This window comes from Anomaloglossus baeobatrachus, chromosome 6, assembly GCF_048569485.1.
Source record: "Anomaloglossus baeobatrachus isolate aAnoBae1 chromosome 6, aAnoBae1.hap1, whole genome shotgun sequence".
Lineage (NCBI taxonomy): Eukaryota > Metazoa > Chordata > Amphibia > Anura > Aromobatidae > Anomaloglossus > Anomaloglossus baeobatrachus.
In genome coordinates, this window is record NC_134358.1 from 7443661 (window position 1) to 7464051 (window position 20391).

At 45.1% G+C, this 20391-nt stretch overlaps 1 protein-coding gene across 1 annotated transcript in view; it reads right to left on the reverse strand.

Annotated features, from left to right (window-relative positions):
• Positions 1 to 19997, reverse strand: part of LOC142316915 (uncharacterized) — a 101342-nt gene extending 81345 nt beyond the window's left edge. Inside the window, exons 1-2 of the mRNA XM_075352691.1 lie at positions 19968 to 19997; positions 18 to 306 (exon numbers count right to left, since the gene is read on the reverse strand). Of these exons, the coding sequence (XP_075208806.1) occupies positions 18 to 92 (75 nt within the window). The 5' untranslated portion in view covers positions 93 to 306; positions 19968 to 19997. The remainder of the gene's footprint in view (positions 1 to 17; positions 307 to 19967) is intronic.
• Between the last annotated feature and the right edge of the window lie 394 nt (positions 19998 to 20391).

Genomic DNA, 20391 nt, shown 5'->3' on the forward strand with positions numbered 1-20391 from the left:
TGTAAAGATAGCGTCACCTCTCCGGTCAGCAGCCGCAGGATCTCCAGGGTGAAGGTTAAGATTCTCCGGGTAATGTCATTTTCTTCCTCCATCCTTGTTCAGTCATTCAGGACGAAGAGGACAGCGGATGAGAAGAGGACAGCGGATGAGAAGAGGACAGCGGATGAGAAGAGGACAGCGGATGAGAAGAGGACAGCGGATGAGAAGAGGACAGCGGATGAGAAGAGGACAGCGGATGAGAAGAGGACAGCGGATGAGAAGAGGACAGCGGATGAGAAGAGGACAGCGGATCTAGCACTGCGGTCCCTGTGTGGAAAAGAAAGAGCTGCATATAGTACAGGTAAATACAGACAAAAGGCGCCCAGCACAGACCTGAGATCCACCACGGCCCGCCGCCGTCACCATTCACTTGTATGGGAGTCGTGGAGGACACAGCGGAGGACCCGGCCACCTCTCCCCCCTCCGCCCCATGGAGCAGCCGCTGCAGCACAATTCACTCCTCCTCGTGGACTAAACTTCCCCAAAATATGTGGAGGGGATTCTGACTCCCCCCAGCAAAAACTGCTGGATATAAACACCCGGCAGAGATCGGATATAAACACCCGGCAGAGATCGGATATAAACACCCGGCAGAGATCAGATATAAACACCCGGCAGAGATCAGATATAAACACCCGGCAGAGATCAGATATAAACACCCGGCAGAGATCAGATATAAACACCCGGCAGAGATCAGATATAAACACCCGGCAGAGATCAGATATAAACACCCGGCAGAGATCAGATATAAACACCCGGCAGAGATCAGATATAAACACCCGGCAGAGATCAGATATAAACACCCGGCAGAGATCAGATATAAACACCCGGCAGAGATCAGATATAAACACCTGGCAGAGATCGGATATAAACACCCGGCAGAGATCGGATATAAACACCCGGCAGAGATCGGATATACACACCCAGCAGAGATCGGATATAAACACCCGGCAGAGATCAGATTTAAACACCCGGCAGAGATCAGATTTAAACACCCGGCAGAGATCAGATATAAACACCCGGCAGAGATCAGATATAAACACCCGGCAGAGATCAGATATACACACCCGGCAGAGATCAGATATAAACACCCGGCAGAGATCAGATATAAACACCCGGCAGAGATCAGATATAAACACCCGGCAGAGATCAGATATAAACACCCGGCAGAGATCAGATATAAACACCCGGCAGAGATCAGATATAAACACCCGGCAGAGATCGGATATAAACACCCGGCAGAGATCGGATATAAACACCCGGCAGAGATCGGATATAAACACCCGGCAGAGATCAGATATAAACACCCGGCAGAGATCAGATATAAACACCCGGCAGAGATCAGATATAAACACCCGGCAGAGATCAGATATAAACACCCGGCAGAGATCAAATATGAACACCCGGCAGAGATCGGATATAAACACCCGGCAGAGATCGGATATAAACACCCGGCAGAGATCGGATATAAACACCCGGCAGAGATCGGATATAAACACCCGGCAGAGATCGGAGTCGCCTCAGATTAACTGATTGTTCGTGATTTGCTTCAAATACAACAAAATTAAGCCCTCATATTCTCTGTGACGGGGCACAATACACGTGACTGGACGGTCTGAGGACGGAGAGGTACCCGGGGGGCCGAAGCAGAAGACGTCTATTAACCCCTTCCCAGCCAATTCTGATCATGTTGTATTTATCAGATGTAAATTGAATCCCCCTCCCTGAATTCAGCAGTAGGCTGAAATGTAATCTCAGATGTGTATAATGGCTGATAACAGAGAGAAGCAGAGAGACAGGACAGCAATGATCACCGCACACTGTACCTGGGAATGTAGATGATATGTGTATAATGGCTGATAACAGAGAGAAGCAGAGACAGGACAGCAATGATCACCGCACACTGTACCTGGGAGTGTAGATTATATGTGTATAATGGCTGATAACAGAGAGAAGCAGAGAGACAGGACAGCAATGATCACCGCACACTGTACCTGGGAGTGTAGATTATACAGTTAGGTCCAGAAATATTTGGACAGTGACACAAGTTTTGTTATTTTAGCTGTTTACAAAAACATGTTCAGAAATACAATTCTATATATAATATAGGCTGAAAGTGCACACTCCCAGCTGCAATATGAGAGTTTTCACATCCAAATCGGAGAAAGGGTTTAGGAATCATAGCTCTGTAATGCATAGCCTCCTCTTTTTCAAGGGACCAAAAGTAATTGGACAAGGGACTCTAAGGGCTGCAATTAACTCTGAAGGCGTCTCCCTCGTTAACCTGTAATCAATGAAGTAGTTAAAAGGTCTGGGGTTGATTACAAGTGTGTGGTTTTGCATTTGGAAGTTGTTGCTGTGACCAGACAACATGCGGTCTAAGGAACTCTCAATTGAGGTGAAGCAGAACATCCTGAGGCTGAAAAAAAGAAAAAATCCATCAGAGAGATAGCAGACATGCTTGGAGTAGCAAAATCAACAGTCGGGTACATTCTGAGAAAAAAGGAATTGACTGGTGATCTTGGGAACTCAAAAAGGCCTGGGCGTCCACGGATGACAACAGTGGTGGATGATCGCCGCATACTTTCTTTGGTGAAGAAGAACCCGTTCACAACATCAACTGAAGTCCAGAACACTCTCAGTGAAGTAGGTGTATCTGTCTCTAAGTCACCAGTAAAGAGAAGACTCCATGAAAGTAAATACAAAGGGTTCACATCTAGATGCAAACCATTCATCAATTCCAAAAATAGAGAGGCCAGAGTTACATTTGCTGAAAAACACCTCATGAAGCCGGCTCAGTTCTGGAAAAGTATTCTATGGACAGATGAGACCAAGATCAACCTGTACCAGAATGATGGGAAGAAAAAAGTTTGGAGAAGAAAGGGAACGGCACATGATCCAAGGCACACCACACCCTCTGTAAAACATGGTGGAGGCAACGTGATGGCATGGGCATGCATGGCTTTCAATGGCACTGGGTCACTTGTGTTTATTGATGACATAACAGCAGACAAGAGTAGCCGGATGAATTCTGAAGTGTACCGGATATACTTTCAGCCCAGATTCAGCCAAATGCCGCAAAGGTGATCGGACGGCGCTTCATAGTACAGATGGACAATGACCCCAAGCATATAGCCAAAGCTACCCAGGAGTTCATGAGTGCAAAAAAGTGGAACATTCTGCAATGGCCAAGTCAATCACCAGATCTTAACCCAATTGAGCATGCATTTCACTTGCTCAAATCCAGACTTAAGACGGAAAGACCCACAAACAAGCAAGACCTGAAGGCTGCGGCTGTAAAGGCCTGGCAAAGCATTAAGAAGGAGGAAACCCAGCGTTTGGTGATGTCCATGGGTTCCAGACTTAAGGCAGTGATTGCCTCCAAAGGATTCACAACAAAATATTGAAAATAAAAATATTTTGTTTGGGTTTGGTTTATTTGTCCAATTACTTTTGACCTCCTAAAATGTGGAGTGTTTGTAAAGAAATGTGACAATTCCTACAATTTCTATCAGATATTTTTGTTCAAATCTTCAAATTAAACGTTACAATCTGCACTTGAATTCTGTTGTAGAGGTTTCATTTCAAATCCAATGTGGTGGCATGCAGAGCCCGACTCGCCAAAATTGTGTCACTGGCCAAAGATTTCTGGACCTAACTGTATGTGTATAATGGCTGATAACAGAGAGAAGCAGAGAGAAAGGACAGCAATGATCACCGCACACTGTACCTGGGAATGTAGATGATATGTGTATAATGGCTGATAACAGAGAGAAGCAGAGACAGGACAGCAATGATCACCGCACACTGTACCTGGGAATGTAGATGATATGTGTATAATGGCTGATAACAGAGAGAAGCAGAGACAGGACAGCAATGATCACCGCACACTGTACCTGGGAATGTAGATGATATGTGTATAATGGCTGATAACAGAGAGAAGCAGAGACAGGTCAGTAATGATCACCGCACACTGTACCTGGAAGTGTAGATTATATGTGTATAATGGCTGATAACAGAGAGAAGCAGAGACAGGACAGCAATGATCACCGCACACTGTACCTGGGAATGTAGATGATATGTGTATAATGGCTGATAACAGAGAGAAGCAGAGACAGGACAGTAATGATCACCGCACACTGTACCTGGGAATGTAGATGATATGTGTATAATGGCTGATAACAGAGAAGCAGAGACAGGACAGCAATGATCACCGCACACTGTACCTGGGAGTGTAGATGATATGTGTATAATGGCTGATAACAGAGAGAAGCAGAGAGACAGGACAGCAATGATCACCGCACACTGTACCTGGGAATGTAGAGGATATGTGTATAATGGCTGATAACAGAGAGAAGCAGAGAGACAGGACAGCAATGATCACCGCACACTGTACCTGGGAATGTAGATTATATGTGTATAATGGCTGATAACAGAGAGAAGCAGAGACAGGACAGTAATGATCACCGCACACTGTACCTGGAAATGTAGAGGATATGTGTATAATGGCTGATAACAGAGAGAAGCAGAGACAGGACAGCAATGATCACCGCACACTGTACCTGGGAATGTAGATGATATGTGTATAATGGCTGATAACAGAGAGAAGCAGAGACAGGTCAGTAATGATCACCGCACACTGTACCTGGAAGTGTAGATTATATGTGTATAATGGCTGATAACAGAGAGAAGCAGAGACAGGACAGCAATGATCACCGCACACTGTACCTGGGAATGTAGATGATATGTGTATAATGGCTGATAACAGAGAGAAGCAGAGACAGGACAGTAATGATCACCGCACACTGTACCTGGGAATGTAGATGATATGTGTATAATGGCTGATAACAGAGAAGCAGAGACAGGACAGCAATGATCACCGCACACTGTACCTGGGAGTGTAGATGATATGTGTATAATGGCTGATAACAGAGAGAAGCAGAGAGACAGGACAGCAATGATCACCGCACACTGTACCTGAGAATGTAGATGATATGTGTATAATGGCTGATAACAGAGAGAAGCAGAGAGACAGGACAGCAATGATCACCGCACACTGTACCTGGGAATGTAGATGATATGTGTATAATGGCTGATAACAGAGAGAAGCAGAGACAGGACAGCAATGATCACCGCACACTGTACCTGGGAATGTAGATGATATGTGTATAATGGCTGATAACAGAGAGAAGCAGAGACAGGACAGCAATGATCACCGCACACTGTACCTGGGAATGTAGATGATATGTGTATAATGGCTGATAACAGAGAGAAGCAGAGACAGGACAGCAGTGATCACCGCACACTGTACCTGGGAATGTAGATGATATGTGTATAATGGCTGATAACAGAGAGAAGCAGAGAGACAGGACAGCAATGATCACCGCACACTGTACCTGGGAATGTAGATTATATGTGTATAATGGCTGATAACAGAGAGAAGCAGAGACAGGACAGCAATGATCACCGCACACTGTACCTGGGAGTGTAGATGATATGTGTATAATGGCTGATAACATAGAGAAGCAGAGAGAGAGGACAGCAATGATCACCGCACACTGTACCTGGGAATGTAGATGATATGTGTATAATGGCTGATAACAGAGAGAAGCAGAGACAGGACAGCAATGATCACCGCACACTGTACCTGGGAGTGTAGATGATATGTGTATAATGGCTGATAACAGAGAGAAGCAGAGACAGGACAGCAATGATCACCGCACACTGTACCTGGGAATGTAGATGATATGTGTATAATGGCTGATAACAGAGAGAAGCAGAGACAGGACAGCAATGATCACCGCACACTGTACCTGGGAATGTAGAGTATATGTGTATAATGGCTGATAACAGAGAGAAGCAGAGACAGGACAGCAATGATCACCGCACACTGTACCTGGGAATGTAGATGATATGTGTATAATGGCTGATAACAGAGAGAAGCAGAGACAGGACAGCAATGATCACCGCACACTGTACCTGGGAACGTAGATTATATGTGTATAATGGCTGATAACAGAGAGAAGCAGAGACAGGACAGCAATGATCACCGCACACTGTACCTGGGAATGAAGATGATGTGTATAATGGCTGATAACAGAGAGAAGCAGAGACAGGACAGTAATGATCACCGCACACTGTACCTGGGAATGTAGATTATATGTGTATAATGGCTGATAACAGAGAGAAGCAGAGACAGGACAGCAGTGATCACCGCACACTGTACCTGGGAATGTAGAGTATATGTGTATAATGGCTGATAACAGAGAGAAGCAGAGACAGGACAGTAATGATCACCGCACACTGTACCTGGGAATGTAGATGATATGTGTATAATGGCTGATAACAGAGAGAAGCAGAGACAGGACAGCAATGATCACCGCACACTGTACCTGGGAATGTAGATGATATGTGTATAATGGCTGATAACAGAGAGAAGCAGAGACAGGACAGCAGTGATCACCGCACACTGTACCTGGGAATGTAGATGATATGTGTATAATGGCTGATAACAGAGAGAAGCAGAGACAGGACAGCAGTGATCACCGCACACTGTACCTGGGAATGTAGATGATATGTGTATAATGGCTGATAACAGAGAGAAGCAGAGACAGGACAGCAATGATCACCGCACACTGTACCTGGGAATGTAGATGATATGTGTATAATGGCTGATAACAGAGAGAAGCAGAGACAGGACAGCAGTGATCACCGCACACTGTACCTGGGAATGTAGATGATATGTGTATAATGGCTGATAACAGAGAGAAGCAGAGACAGGACAGCAGTGATCACCGCACACTGTACCTGGGAATGTAGATGATATGTGTATAATGGCTGATAACAGAGAGAAGCAGAGACAGGACAGCAATGATCACCGCACACTGTACCTGGGAGTGTAGATTATATGTGTATAATGGCTGATAACAGAGAGAAGCAGAGACAGGACAGCAATGATCACCGCACACTGTACCTGGGAATGTAGATGATATGTGTATAATGGCTGATAACAGAGAGAAGCAGAGACAGGACAGCAATGATCACCGCACACTGTACCTGGGAATGTAGATGATATGTGTATAATGGCTGATAACAGAGAGAAGCAGAGACAGGACAGCAATGATCACCGCACACTGTACCTGGGAACGTAGATTATATGTGTATAATGGCTGATAACAGAGAGAAGCAGAGAGACAGGACAGCAATGATCACCGCACACTGTACCTGGGAGTGTAGATGATATGTGTATAATGGCTGATAACAGAGAGAAGCAGAGACAGGACAGCAATGATCACCGCACACTGTACCTGGGAATGTAGAGTATATGTGTATAATGGCTGATAACAGAGAGAAGCAGAGACAGGACAGCAATGATCACCACACACTGTACCTGGGAACGTAGATGATATGTGTATAATGGCTGATAACAGAGAGAAGCAGAGACAGGACAGCAGTGATCACCGCACACTGTACCTGGGAATGTAGATGATATGTGTATAATGGCTGATAACAGAGAGAAGCAGAGACAGGACAGCAATGATCACCGCACACTGTACCTGGGAATGTAGAGTATATGTGTATAATGGCTGATAACAGAGAGAAGCAGAGACAGGACAGCAATGATCACCGCACACTGTACCTGGGAATGTAGATGATATGTGTATAATGGCTGATAACAGAGAGAAGCAGAGACAGGACAGTAATGATCACCGCACACTGTACCTGGGAGTGTAGATTATATGTGTATAATGGCTGATAACAGAGAGAAGCAGAGAGACAGGACAGCAATGATCACCGCACACTGTACCTGGGAATGTAGATGATATGTGTATAATGGCTGATAACAGAGAGAAGCAGAGACAGGACAGCAATGATCACCGCACACTGTACCTGGGAGTGTAGATTATATGTGTATAATGGCTGATAACAGAGAGAAGCAGAGACAGGACAGCAATGATCACCGCACACTGTACCTGGGAATGTAGAGTATATGTGTATAATGGCTGATAACAGAGAGAAGCAGAGACAGGACAGCAATGATCACCGCACACTGTACCTGGGAATGTAGATGATATGTGTATAATGGCTGATAACAGAGAGAAGCAGAGACAGGACAGCAATGATCACCGCACACTGTACCTGGGAATGTAGATTATATGTGTATAATGGCTGATAACAGAGAGAAGCAGAGAGACAGGACAGCAATGATCACCGCACACTGTACCTGGGAGTGTAGAGTATATGTGTATAATGGCTGATAACAGAGAGAAGCAGAGACAGGACAGCAATGATCACCGCACACTGTACCTGGGAATGTAGATGATATGTGTATAATGGCTGATAACAGAGAGAAGCAGAGACAGGACAGCAATGATCACCGCACACTGTACCTGGGAATGTAGATTATATGTGTATAATGGCTGATAACAGAGAGAAGCAGAGACAGGACAGCAATGATCACCGCACACTGTACCTGGGAATGTAGAGTATATGTGTATAATGGCTGATAACAGAGAGAAGCAGAGACAGGACAGCAATGATCACCGCACACTGTACCTGGGAATGTAGATTATATGTGTATAATGGCTGATAACAGAGAGAAGCAGAGAGACAGGACAGCAATGATCACCGCACACTGTACCTGGGAGTGTAGAGTATATGTGTATAATGGCTGATAACAGAGAGAAGCAGAGACAGGACAGCAATGATCACCGCACACTGTACCTGGGAATGTAGATGATATGTGTATAATGGCTGATAACAGAGAGAAGCAGAGACAGGACAGCAATGATCACCGCACACTGTACCTGGGAATGTAGATTATATGTGTATAATGGCTGATAACAGAGAGAAGCAGAGACAGGACAGCAATGATCACCGCACACTGTACCTGGGAATGTAGAGTATATGTGTATAATGGCTGATAACAGAGAGAAGCAGAGACAGGACAGCAATGATCACCGCACACTGTACCTGGGAATGTAGATTATATGTGTATAATGGCTGATAACAGAGAGAAGCAGAGAGACAGGACAGCAATGATCACCGCACACTGTACCTGGGAGTGTAGAGTATATGTGTATAATGGCTGATAACAGAGAGAAGCAGAGACAGGACAGCAATGATCACCGCACACTGTACCTGGGAATGTAGATGATATGTGTATAATGGCTGATAACAGAGAGAAGCAGAGACAGGACAGCAATGATCACCGCACACTGTACCTGGGAATGTAGATTATATGTGTATAATGGCTGATAACAGAGAGAAGCAGAGACAGGACAGCAATGATCACCGCACACTGTACCTGGGAATGTAGATGATATGTGTATAATGGCTGATAACAGAGAGAAGCAGAGACAGGACAGCAATGATCACCGCACACTGTACCTGGGAATGTAGAGCATATGTGTATAATGGCTGATAACAGAGAGAAGCAGAGACAGGACAGTAATGATCACCGCACACTGTACCTGGGAATGAAGATGATGTGTATAATGGCTGATAACAGAGAGAAGCAGAGACAGGACAGCAATGATCACCGCACACTGTACCTGGGAATGTAGATTATATGTGTATAATGGCTGATAACAGAGAGAAGCAGAGACAGGACAGCAATGATCACCACACACTGTACCTGGGAATGTAGATGATATGTGTATAATGGCTGATAACAGAGAGAAGCAGAGACAGGACAGCAGTGATCACCGCACACTGTACCTGGGAATGTAGAGTATATGTGTATAATGGCTGATAACAGAGAGAAGCAGAGACAGGACAGCAATGATCACCGCACACTGTACCTGGGAATGTAGAGTATATGTGTATAATGGCTGATAACAGAGAGAAGCAGAGACAGGACAGCAATGATCACCGCACACTGTACCTGGGAATGTAGATGATATGTGTATAATGGCTGATAACAGAGAGAAGCAGAGACAGGACAGCAATGATCACCGCACACTGTACCTGGGAATGTAGATTATATGTGTATAATGGCTGATAACAGAGAGAAGCAGAGACAGGACAGCAATGATCACCGCACACTGTACCTGGGAATGTAGAGTATATGTGTATAATGGCTGATAACAGAGAGAAGCAGAGACAGGACAGCAATGATCACCGCACACTGTACCTGGGAATGTAGAGTATATGTGTATAATGGCTGATAACAGAGAGAAGCAGAGACAGGACAGCAATGATCACCGCACACTGTACCTGGGAATGTAGAGTATATGTGTATAATGGCTGATAACAGAGAGAAGCAGAGACAGGACAGCAATGATCACCGCACACTGTACCTGGGAATGTAGAGTATATGTGTATAATGGCTGATAACAGAGAGAAGCAGAGACAGGACAGCAATGATCACCGCACACTGTACCTGGGAATGTAGATGATATGTGTATAATGGCTGATAACAGAGAGAAGCAGAGACAGGACAGTAATGATCACCGCACACTGTACCTGGGAATGTAGATGATATGTGTATAATGGCTGATAACAGAGAGAAGCAGAGACAGGACAGCAATGATCACCGCACACTGTACCTGGGAATGTAGAGTATATGTGTATAATGGCTGATAACAGAGAGAAGCAGAGACAGGACAGCAATGATCACCACACACTGTACCTGGGAATGTAGATGATATGTGTATAATGGCTGATAACAGAGAGAAGCAGAGACAGGACAGCAATGGTCACCGCACACTGTACCTGGGAATGTAGATGATATGTGTATAATGGCTGATAACAGAGAGAAGCAGAGACAGGACAGCAATGATCACCGCACACTGTACCTGGGAATGTAGATGATATGTGTATAATGGCTGATAACAGAGAGAAGCAGAGACAGGACAGCAATGATCACCGCACACTGTACCTGGGAGTGTAGATGATATGTGTATAATGGCTGATAACAGAGAGAAGCAGAGACAGGACAGCAATGATCACCGCACACTGTACCTGGGAATGTAGATGATATGTGTATAATGGCTGATAACAGAGAGAAGCAGAGACAGGACAGCAATGATCACCGCACACTGTACCTGGGAATGTAGATGATATGTGTATAATGGCTGATAACAGAGAGAAGCAGAGACAGGACAGCAATGATCACCGCACACTGTACCTGGGAGTGTAGATGATATGTGTATAATGGCTGATAACAGAGAGAAGCAGAGACAGGACAGCAATGATCACCGCACACTGTACCTGGGAATGTAGAGGATATGTGTATAATGGCTGATAACAGAGAGAAGCAGAGACAGGGGACAGCAATGATCACCGCACACTGTACCTGGGAATGTAGATTATATGTGTATAATGGCTGATAACAGAGAGAAGCAGAGACAGGACAGCAATGATCACCGCACACTGTACCTGGGAATGTAGATGATATGTGTATAATGGCTGATAACAGAGAGAAGCAGAGACAGGACAGCAATGATCACCGCACACTGTACCTGGGAATGTAGATTATATGTGTATAATGGCTGATAACAGAGAGAAGCAGAGACAGGACAGCAATGATCACCGCACACTGTACCTGGGAATGTAGATTATATGTGTATAATGGCTGATAACAGAGAGAAGCAGAGACAGGACAGCAATGATCACCGCACACTGTACCTGGGAATGTAGATTATATGTGTATAATGGCTGATAACAGAGAGAAGCAGAGACAGGACAGCAATGATCACCGCACACTGTACCTGGAATGTAGAGTATATGTGTATAATGGCTGATAACAGAGAGAAGCAGAGACAGGACAGCAATGATCACCGCACACTGTACCTGGGAATGTAGATGATATGTGTATAATGGCTGATAACAGAGAGAAGCAGAGACAGGACAGCAGTGATCACCGCACACTGTACCTGGGAATGTAGATTATATGTGTATAATGGCTGATAACAGAGAGAAGCAGAGACAGGACAGCAATGATCACCGCACACTGTACCTGGGAATGTAGATGATATGTGTATAATGGCTGATAACAGAGAGAAGCAGAGACAGGACAGCAATGATCACCGCACACTGTACCTGGGAATGTAGATTATATGTGTATAATGGCTGATAACAGAGAGAAGCAGAGACAGGACAGCAATGATCACCGCACACTGTACCTGGGAATGTAGAGTATATGTGTATAATGGCTGATAACAGAGAGAAGCAGAGACAGGACAGCAATGATCACCGCACACTGTACCTGGGAATGTAGATGATATGTGTATAATGGCTGATAACAGAGAGAAGCAGAGACAGGACAGCAATGATCACCGCACACTGTACCTGGGAATGTAGATTATATGTGTATAATGGCTGATAACAGAGAGAAGCAGAGACAGGACAGCAATGATCACCGCACACTGTACCTGGGAATGTAGATGATATGTGTATAATGGCTGATAACAGAGAGAAGCAGAGACAGGACAGCAATGATCACCGCACACTGTACCTGGGAGTGTAGATTATATGTGTATAATGGCTGATAACAGAGAGAAGCAGAGACAGGACAGCAATGATCACCGCACACTGTACCTGGGAATGTAGATGATATGTGTATAATGGCTGATAACAGAGAGAAGCAGAGACAGGACAGCAATGATCACCGCACACTGTACCTGGGAATGTAGAGTATATGTGTATAATGGCTGATAACAGAGAGAAGCAGAGACAGGACAGCAATGATCACCGCACACTGTACCTGGGAATGTAGATGATATGTGTATAATGGCTGATAACAGAGAGAAGCAGAGACAGGACAGCAATGATCACCGCACACTGTACCTGGGAATGTAGATTATATGTGTATAATGGCTGATAACAGAGAGAAGCAGAGACAGGACAGCAATGATCACCGCACACTGTACCTGGGAATGTAGATTATATGTGTATAATGGCTGATAACAGAGAGAAGCAGAGACAGGACAGCAATGATCACCGCACACTGTACCTGGGAATGTAGATTATATGTGTATAATGGCTGATAACAGAGAGAAGCAGAGACAGGACAGCAATGATCACCGCACACTGTACCTGGGAATGTAGAGTATATGTGTATAATGGCTGATAACAGAGAGAAGCAGAGACAGGACAGCAATGATCACCGCACACTGTACCTGGGAATGTAGATGATATGTGTATAATGGCTGATAACAGAGAGAAGCAGAGACAGGACAGCAATGATCACCGCACACTGTACCTGGGAATGTAGATTATATGTGTATAATGGCTGATAACAGAGAGAAGCAGAGACAGGACAGCAATGATCACCGCACACTGTACCTGGGAATGTAGAGTATATGTGTATAATGGCTGATAACAGAGAGAAGCAGAGACAGGACAGCAATGATCACCGCACACTGTACCTGGGAATGTAGATGATATGTGTATAATGGCTGATAACAGAGAGAAGCAGAGACAGGACAGCAATGATCACCGCACACAGTACCTGGGAATGTAGATTATATGTGTATAATGGCTGATAACAGAGAGAAGCAGAGACAGGACAGCAATGATCACCGCACACTGTACCTGGGAATGTAGATGATATGTGTATAATGGCTGATAACAGAGAGAAGCAGAGACAGGACAGCAGTGATCACCGCACACTGTACCTGGGAATGTAGATTATATGTGTATAATGGCTGATAACAGAGAGAAGCAGAGACAGGACAGCAGTGATCACCGCACACTGTACCTGGGAATGTAGATTATATGTGTATAATGGCTGATAACAGAGAGAAGCAGAGACAGGACAGCAATGATCACCGCACACTGTACCTAGGAATGTAGAGTATATGTGTATAATGGCTGATAACAGAGAGAAGCAGAGACAGGACAGCAATGATCACCGCACACTGTACCTGGGAATGTAGATTATATGTGTATAATGGCTGATAACAGAGAGAAGCAGAGACAGGACAGCAATGATCACCGCACACTGTACCTGGGAATGTAGATTATATGTGTATAATGGCTGATAACAGAGAGAAGCAGAGACAGGACAGCAATGATCACCGCACACTGTACCTGGGAATGTAGAGTATATGTGTATAATGGCTGATAACAGAGAGAAGCAGAGACAGGACAGCAATGATCACCGCACACTGTACCTGGGAATGTAGATGATATGTGTATAATGGCTGATAACAGAGAGAAGCAGAGACAGGACAGCAGTGATCACCGCACACTGTACCTGGGAATGTAGATTATATGTGTATAATGGCTGATAACAGAGAGAAGCAGAGACAGGACAGCAATGATCACCGCACACTGTACCTGGGAATGTAGATGATATGTGTATAATGGCTGATAACAGAGAGAAGCAGAGACAGGACAGCAATGATCACCGCACACTGTACCTGGGAATGTAGATTTTATGTGTATAATGGCTGATAACAGAGAGAAGCAGAGACAGGACAGCAATGATCACCGCACACTGTACCTGGGAATGTAGAGTATATGTGTATAATGGCTGATAACAGAGAGAAGCAGAGACAGGACAGCAATGATCACCGCACACTGTACCTGGGAATGTAGATGATATGTGTATAATGGCTGATAACAGAGAGAAGCAGAGACAGGACAGCAATGATCACCGCACACTGTACCTGGGAATGTAGATTATATGTGTATAATGGCTGATAACAGAGAGAAGCAGAGACAGGACAGCAATGATCACCGCACACTGTACCTGGGAATGTAGATGATATGTGTATAATGGCTGATAACAGAGAGAAGCAGAGACAGGACAGCAATGATCACCGCACACTGTACCTGGGAGTGTAGATTATATGTGTATAATGGCTGATAACAGAGAGAAGCAGAGACAGGACAGCAATGATCACCACACACTGTATCTGGGAATGTAGATGATATGTGTATAATGGCTGATAACAGAGAGAAGCAGAGACAGGACAGCAATGATCATCGCACACTGTACCTGGGAATGTAGAGTATATGTGTATAATGGCTGATAACAGAGAGAAGCAGAGACAGGACAGCAATGATCACCGCACACTGTACCTGGGAATGTAGAGTATATGTGTATAATGGCTGATAACAGAGAGAAGCAGAGACAGGACAGCAATGATCACCGCACACTGTACCTGGGAATGTAGATTATATGTGTATAATGGCTGATAACAGAGAGAAGCAGAGACAGGACAGCAATGATCACCGCACACTGTACCTGGGAATGTAGATGATATGTGTATAATGGCTGATAACAGAGAGAAGCAGAGACAGGACAGCAATGATCACCGCACACTGTACCTGGGAATGTAGATTATATGTGTATAATGGCTGATAACAGAGAGAAGCAGAGACAGGACAGCAATGATCACCGCACACTGTACCTGGGAGTGTAGATGATATGTGTATAATGGCTGATAACAGAGAGAAGCATAGAGACAGGACAGCAATGATCACCGCACACTGTACCTGGGAATGTAGATTATATGTGTATAATGGCTGATAACAGAGAGAAGCAGAGACAGGACAGCAATGATCACCGCACACTGTACCTGGGAATGTAGATTATATGTGTATAATGGCTGATAACAGAGAGAAGCAGAGACAGGACAGCAATGATCACCGCACACTGTACCTGGGAGTGTAGATGATATGTGTATAATGGCTGATAACAGAGAGAAGCAGAGACAGGACAGCAATGATCACCGCACACTGTACCTGGGAGTGTAGATTATATGTGTATAATTGCTGATAACAGAGAGAAGCAGAGACAGGGACAGCAATGATCACCGCACACTGTACCTGGGAATGTAGAGTATATGTGTATAATGGCTGATAACAGAGAGAACCAGAGAGACAGGACAGCAATGATCACCGCACACTGTACCTGGGAATGTAGATATGTGTATAATGGCTGATAACAGAGAGAAGCAGAGACAGGACAGCAATGATCACCGCACACTGTACCTGGGAATGTAGATATGTGTATAATGGCTGATAACAGAGAGAAGCAGAGACAGGACAGCAGTGATCACCGCACACTGTACCTGGGAATGTAGATGATATGTGTATAATGGCTGATAACAGAGAGAAGCAGAGACAGGACAGCAATGATCACCGCACACTGTACCTGGGAATGTAGATGATATGTGTATAATGGCTGATAACAGAGAGAAGCAGAGAGACAGGACAGCAATGATCACCGCACACTGTACCTGGGAGTGTAGATTATATGTGTATAATGGCTGATAACAGAGAGAAGCAGAGACAGGACAGCAATGATCACCGCACACTGTACCTGGGAGTGTAGATGATATGTGTATAATGGCTGATAACAGAGAGAAGCAGAGACAGGACAGCAATGATCACCGCACACTGTACCTGGGAGTGTAGAGTATATGTGTATAATGGCTGATAACAGAGAGAAGCAGAGACAGGACAGCAGTGATCACCGCACACTGTACCTGGGAATGTAGATATGTGTATAATGGCTGATAACAGAGAGAAGCAGAGACAGGACAGCAATGATCACCGCACACTGTACCTGGGAATGTAGATGATATGTGTATAATGGCTGATAACAGAGAGAAGCAGAGACAGGACAGCAATGATCACCGCACACTGTACCTGGGAATGTAGAGTATATGTGTATAATGGCTGATAACAGAGAGAAGCAGAGACAGGACAGCAATGATCACCGCACACTGTACCTGGGAATGTAGATTATATGTGTATAATGGCTGATAACAGAGAGAAGCAGAGACAGGACAGCAATGATCACCGCACACTGTACCTGGGAATGTAGATTATATGTGTATAATGGCTGATAACAGAGAGAAGCAGAGACAGGACAGCAGTGATCACCGCACACTGTACCTGGGAATGTAGATTATATGTGTATAATGGCTGATAACAGAGAGAAGCAGAGACAGGACAGCAGTGATCACCGCACACTGTACCTGGGAATGTAGATTATATGTGTATAATGGCTGATAACAGAGAGAAGCAGAGACAGGACAGCAATGATCACCGCACACTGTACCTAGGAATGTAGAGTATATGTGTATAATGGCTGATAACAGAGAGAAGCAGAGACAGGACAGCAATGATCACCGCACACTGTACCTGGGAATGTAGATTATATGTGTATAATGGCTGATAACAGAGAGAAGCAGAGACAGGACAGCAATGATCACCGCACACTGTACCTGGGGAATGTAGATGATATGTGTATAATGGCTGATAACAGAGAGAAGCAGAGACAGGACAGCAATGATCACCGCACACTGTACCTGGGAATGTAGATGATATGTGTATAATGGCTGATAACAGAGAGAAGCAGAGACAGGACAGCAGTGATCACCGCACACTGTACCTGGGAATGTAGATTATATGTGTATAATGGCTGATAACAGAGAGAAGCAGAGACAGGACAGCAATGATCACCGCACACTGTACCTGGGAATGTAGAGTATATGTGTATAATGGCTGATAACAGAGAGAAGCAGAGACAGGACAGCAATGATCACCGCACACTGTACCTGGGAATGTAGATGATATGTGTATAATGGCTGATAACAGAGAGAAGCAGAGACAGGACAGCAGTGATCACCGCACACTGTACCTGGGAATGTAGATTATATGTGTATAATGGCTGATAACAGAGAGAAGCAGAGACAGGACAGCAATGATCACCGCACACTGTACCTGGGAATGTAGATGATATGTGTATAATGGCTGATAACAGAGAGAAGCAGAGACAGGACAGCAATGATCACCGCACACTGTACCTGGGAATGTAGATTTTATGTGTATAATGGCTGATAACAGAGAGAAGCAGAGACAGGACAGCAATGATCACCGCACACTGTACCTGGGAATGTAGAGTATATGTGTATAATGGCTGATAACAGAGAGAAGCAGAGACAGGACAGCAATGATCACCGCACACTGTACCTGGGAATGTAGATGATATGTGTATAATGGCTGATAACAGAGAGAAGCAGAGACAGGACAGCAATGATCACCGCACACTGTACCTGGGAATGTAGATTATATGTGTATAATGGCTGATAACAGAGAGAAGCAGAGACAGGACAGCAATGATCACCGCACACTGTACCTGGGAATGTAGATGATATGTGTATAATGGCTGATAACAGAGAGAAGCAGAGACAGGACAGCAATGATCACCGCACACTGTACCTGGGAGTGTAGATTATATGTGTATAATGGCTGATAACAGAGAGAAGCAGAGACAGGACAGCAATGATCACCACACACTGTATCTGGGAATGTAGATGATATGTGTATAATGGCTGATAACAGAGAGAAGCAGAGACAGGACAGCAATGATCATCGCACACTGTACCTGGGAATGTAGATGATATGTGTATAATGGCTGATAACAGAGAGAAGCAGAGACAGGACAGCAATGATCACCGCACACTCTACCTGGGAATGTAGAGTATATGTGTATAATGGCTGATAACAGAGAGAAGCAGAGACAGGACAGCAATGATCACCGCACACTGTACCTGGGAATGTAGAGTATATGTGTATAATGGCTGATAACAGAGAGAAGCAGAGACAGGACAGCAATGATCACCGCACACTGTACCTGGGAATGTAGATTATATGTGTATAATGGCTGATAACAGAGAGAAGCAGAGACAGGACAGCAATGATCACCGCACACTGTACCTGGGAATGTAGATGATATGTGTATAATGGCTGATAACAGAGAGAAGCAGAGACAGGACAGCAATGATCACCGCACACTGTACCTGGGAATGTAGATTATATGTGTATAATGGCTGATAACAGAGAGAAGCAGAGACAGGACAGCAATGATCACCGCACACTGTACCTGGGAGTGTAGATGATATGTGTATAATGGCTGATAACAGAGAGAAGCATAGAGACAGGACAGCAATGATCACCGCACACTGTACCTGGGAATGTAGATTATATGTGTATAATGGCTGATAACAGAGAGAAGCAGAGACAGGACAGCAATGATCACCGCACACTGTACCTGGAATGTAGATTATATGTGTATAATGGCTGATAACAGAGAGAAGCAGAGACAGGACAGCAATGATCACCGCACACTGTACCTGGGAGTGTAGATGATATGTGTATAATGGCTGATAACAGAGAGAAGCAGAGACAGGACAGCAATGATCACCGCACACTGTACCTGGGAATGTAGAGTATATGTGTATAATGGCTGATAACAGAGAGAACCAGAGAGACAGGACAGCAATGATCACCGCACACTGTACCTGGGAATGTAGATATGTGTATAATGGCTGATAACAGAGAGAAGCAGAGACAGGACAGCAATGATCACCGCACACTGTACCTGGGAGTGTAGATGATATGTGTATAATGGCTGATAACAGAGAGAAGCAGAGACAGGACAGCAGTGATCACCGCACACTGTACCTGGGAATGTAGATGATATGTGTATAATGGCTGATAACAGAGAGAAGCAGAGACAGGACAGCAATGATCACCGCACACTGTACCTGGGAGTGTAGATGATATGTGTATAATGGCTGATAACAGAGAGAAGCAGAGACAGGACAGCAATGATCACCGCACACTGTACCTGGGAATGTAGAGTATATGTGTATAATGGCTGATAACAGAGAGAACCAGAGAGACAGGACAGCAATGATCACCGCACACTGTACCTGGGAATGTAGATATGTGTATAATGGCTGATAACAGAGAGAAGCAGAGACAGGACAGCAATGATCACCGCACACTGTACCTGGGAGTGTAGATGATATGTGTATAATGGCTGATAACAGAGAGAAGCAGAGACAGGACAGCAGTGATCACCGCACACTGTACCTGGGAATGTAGATGATATGTGTATAATGGCTGATAACAGAGAGAAGCAGAGACAGGACAGCAATGATCACCGCACACTGTACCTGCACACATCTGAGGAGCTGGAGGACCTGTGATGATGTCACTGTCATGTGATCGGTCACATGGTGGGGGGAGGAGCTTAGCAGAGACAGTTACCTGAGAGGACGGAGCTGTGAGGAGAAGTCAGAGGAATGGCGGGAAGCGCTGTGTGTCCTCAGTGCAGGGGCTGCTGTGTGTCCTCAGTGCAGGGGCTGCTGTGTGTCTCAGTGCAGGGGCTGCTGTGTGCCCTCAGTGCAGGGGCTGCTGTGTGCCCTCAGTGCAGGGGCTGCTGTGCGCCCTCAGTGCAGGGGCTGCTGTGTGTCCTCAGTGCAGGGGCTGCTGTGTGTCCTCAGTGCAGGGGCTGCTGTGTGCCCTCAGTGCAGGGGCTGCTGTGTGCCCTCAGTGCAGGGGCTGCTGTGTGCCCTCAGTGCAGGGGCTGCTGTGTGT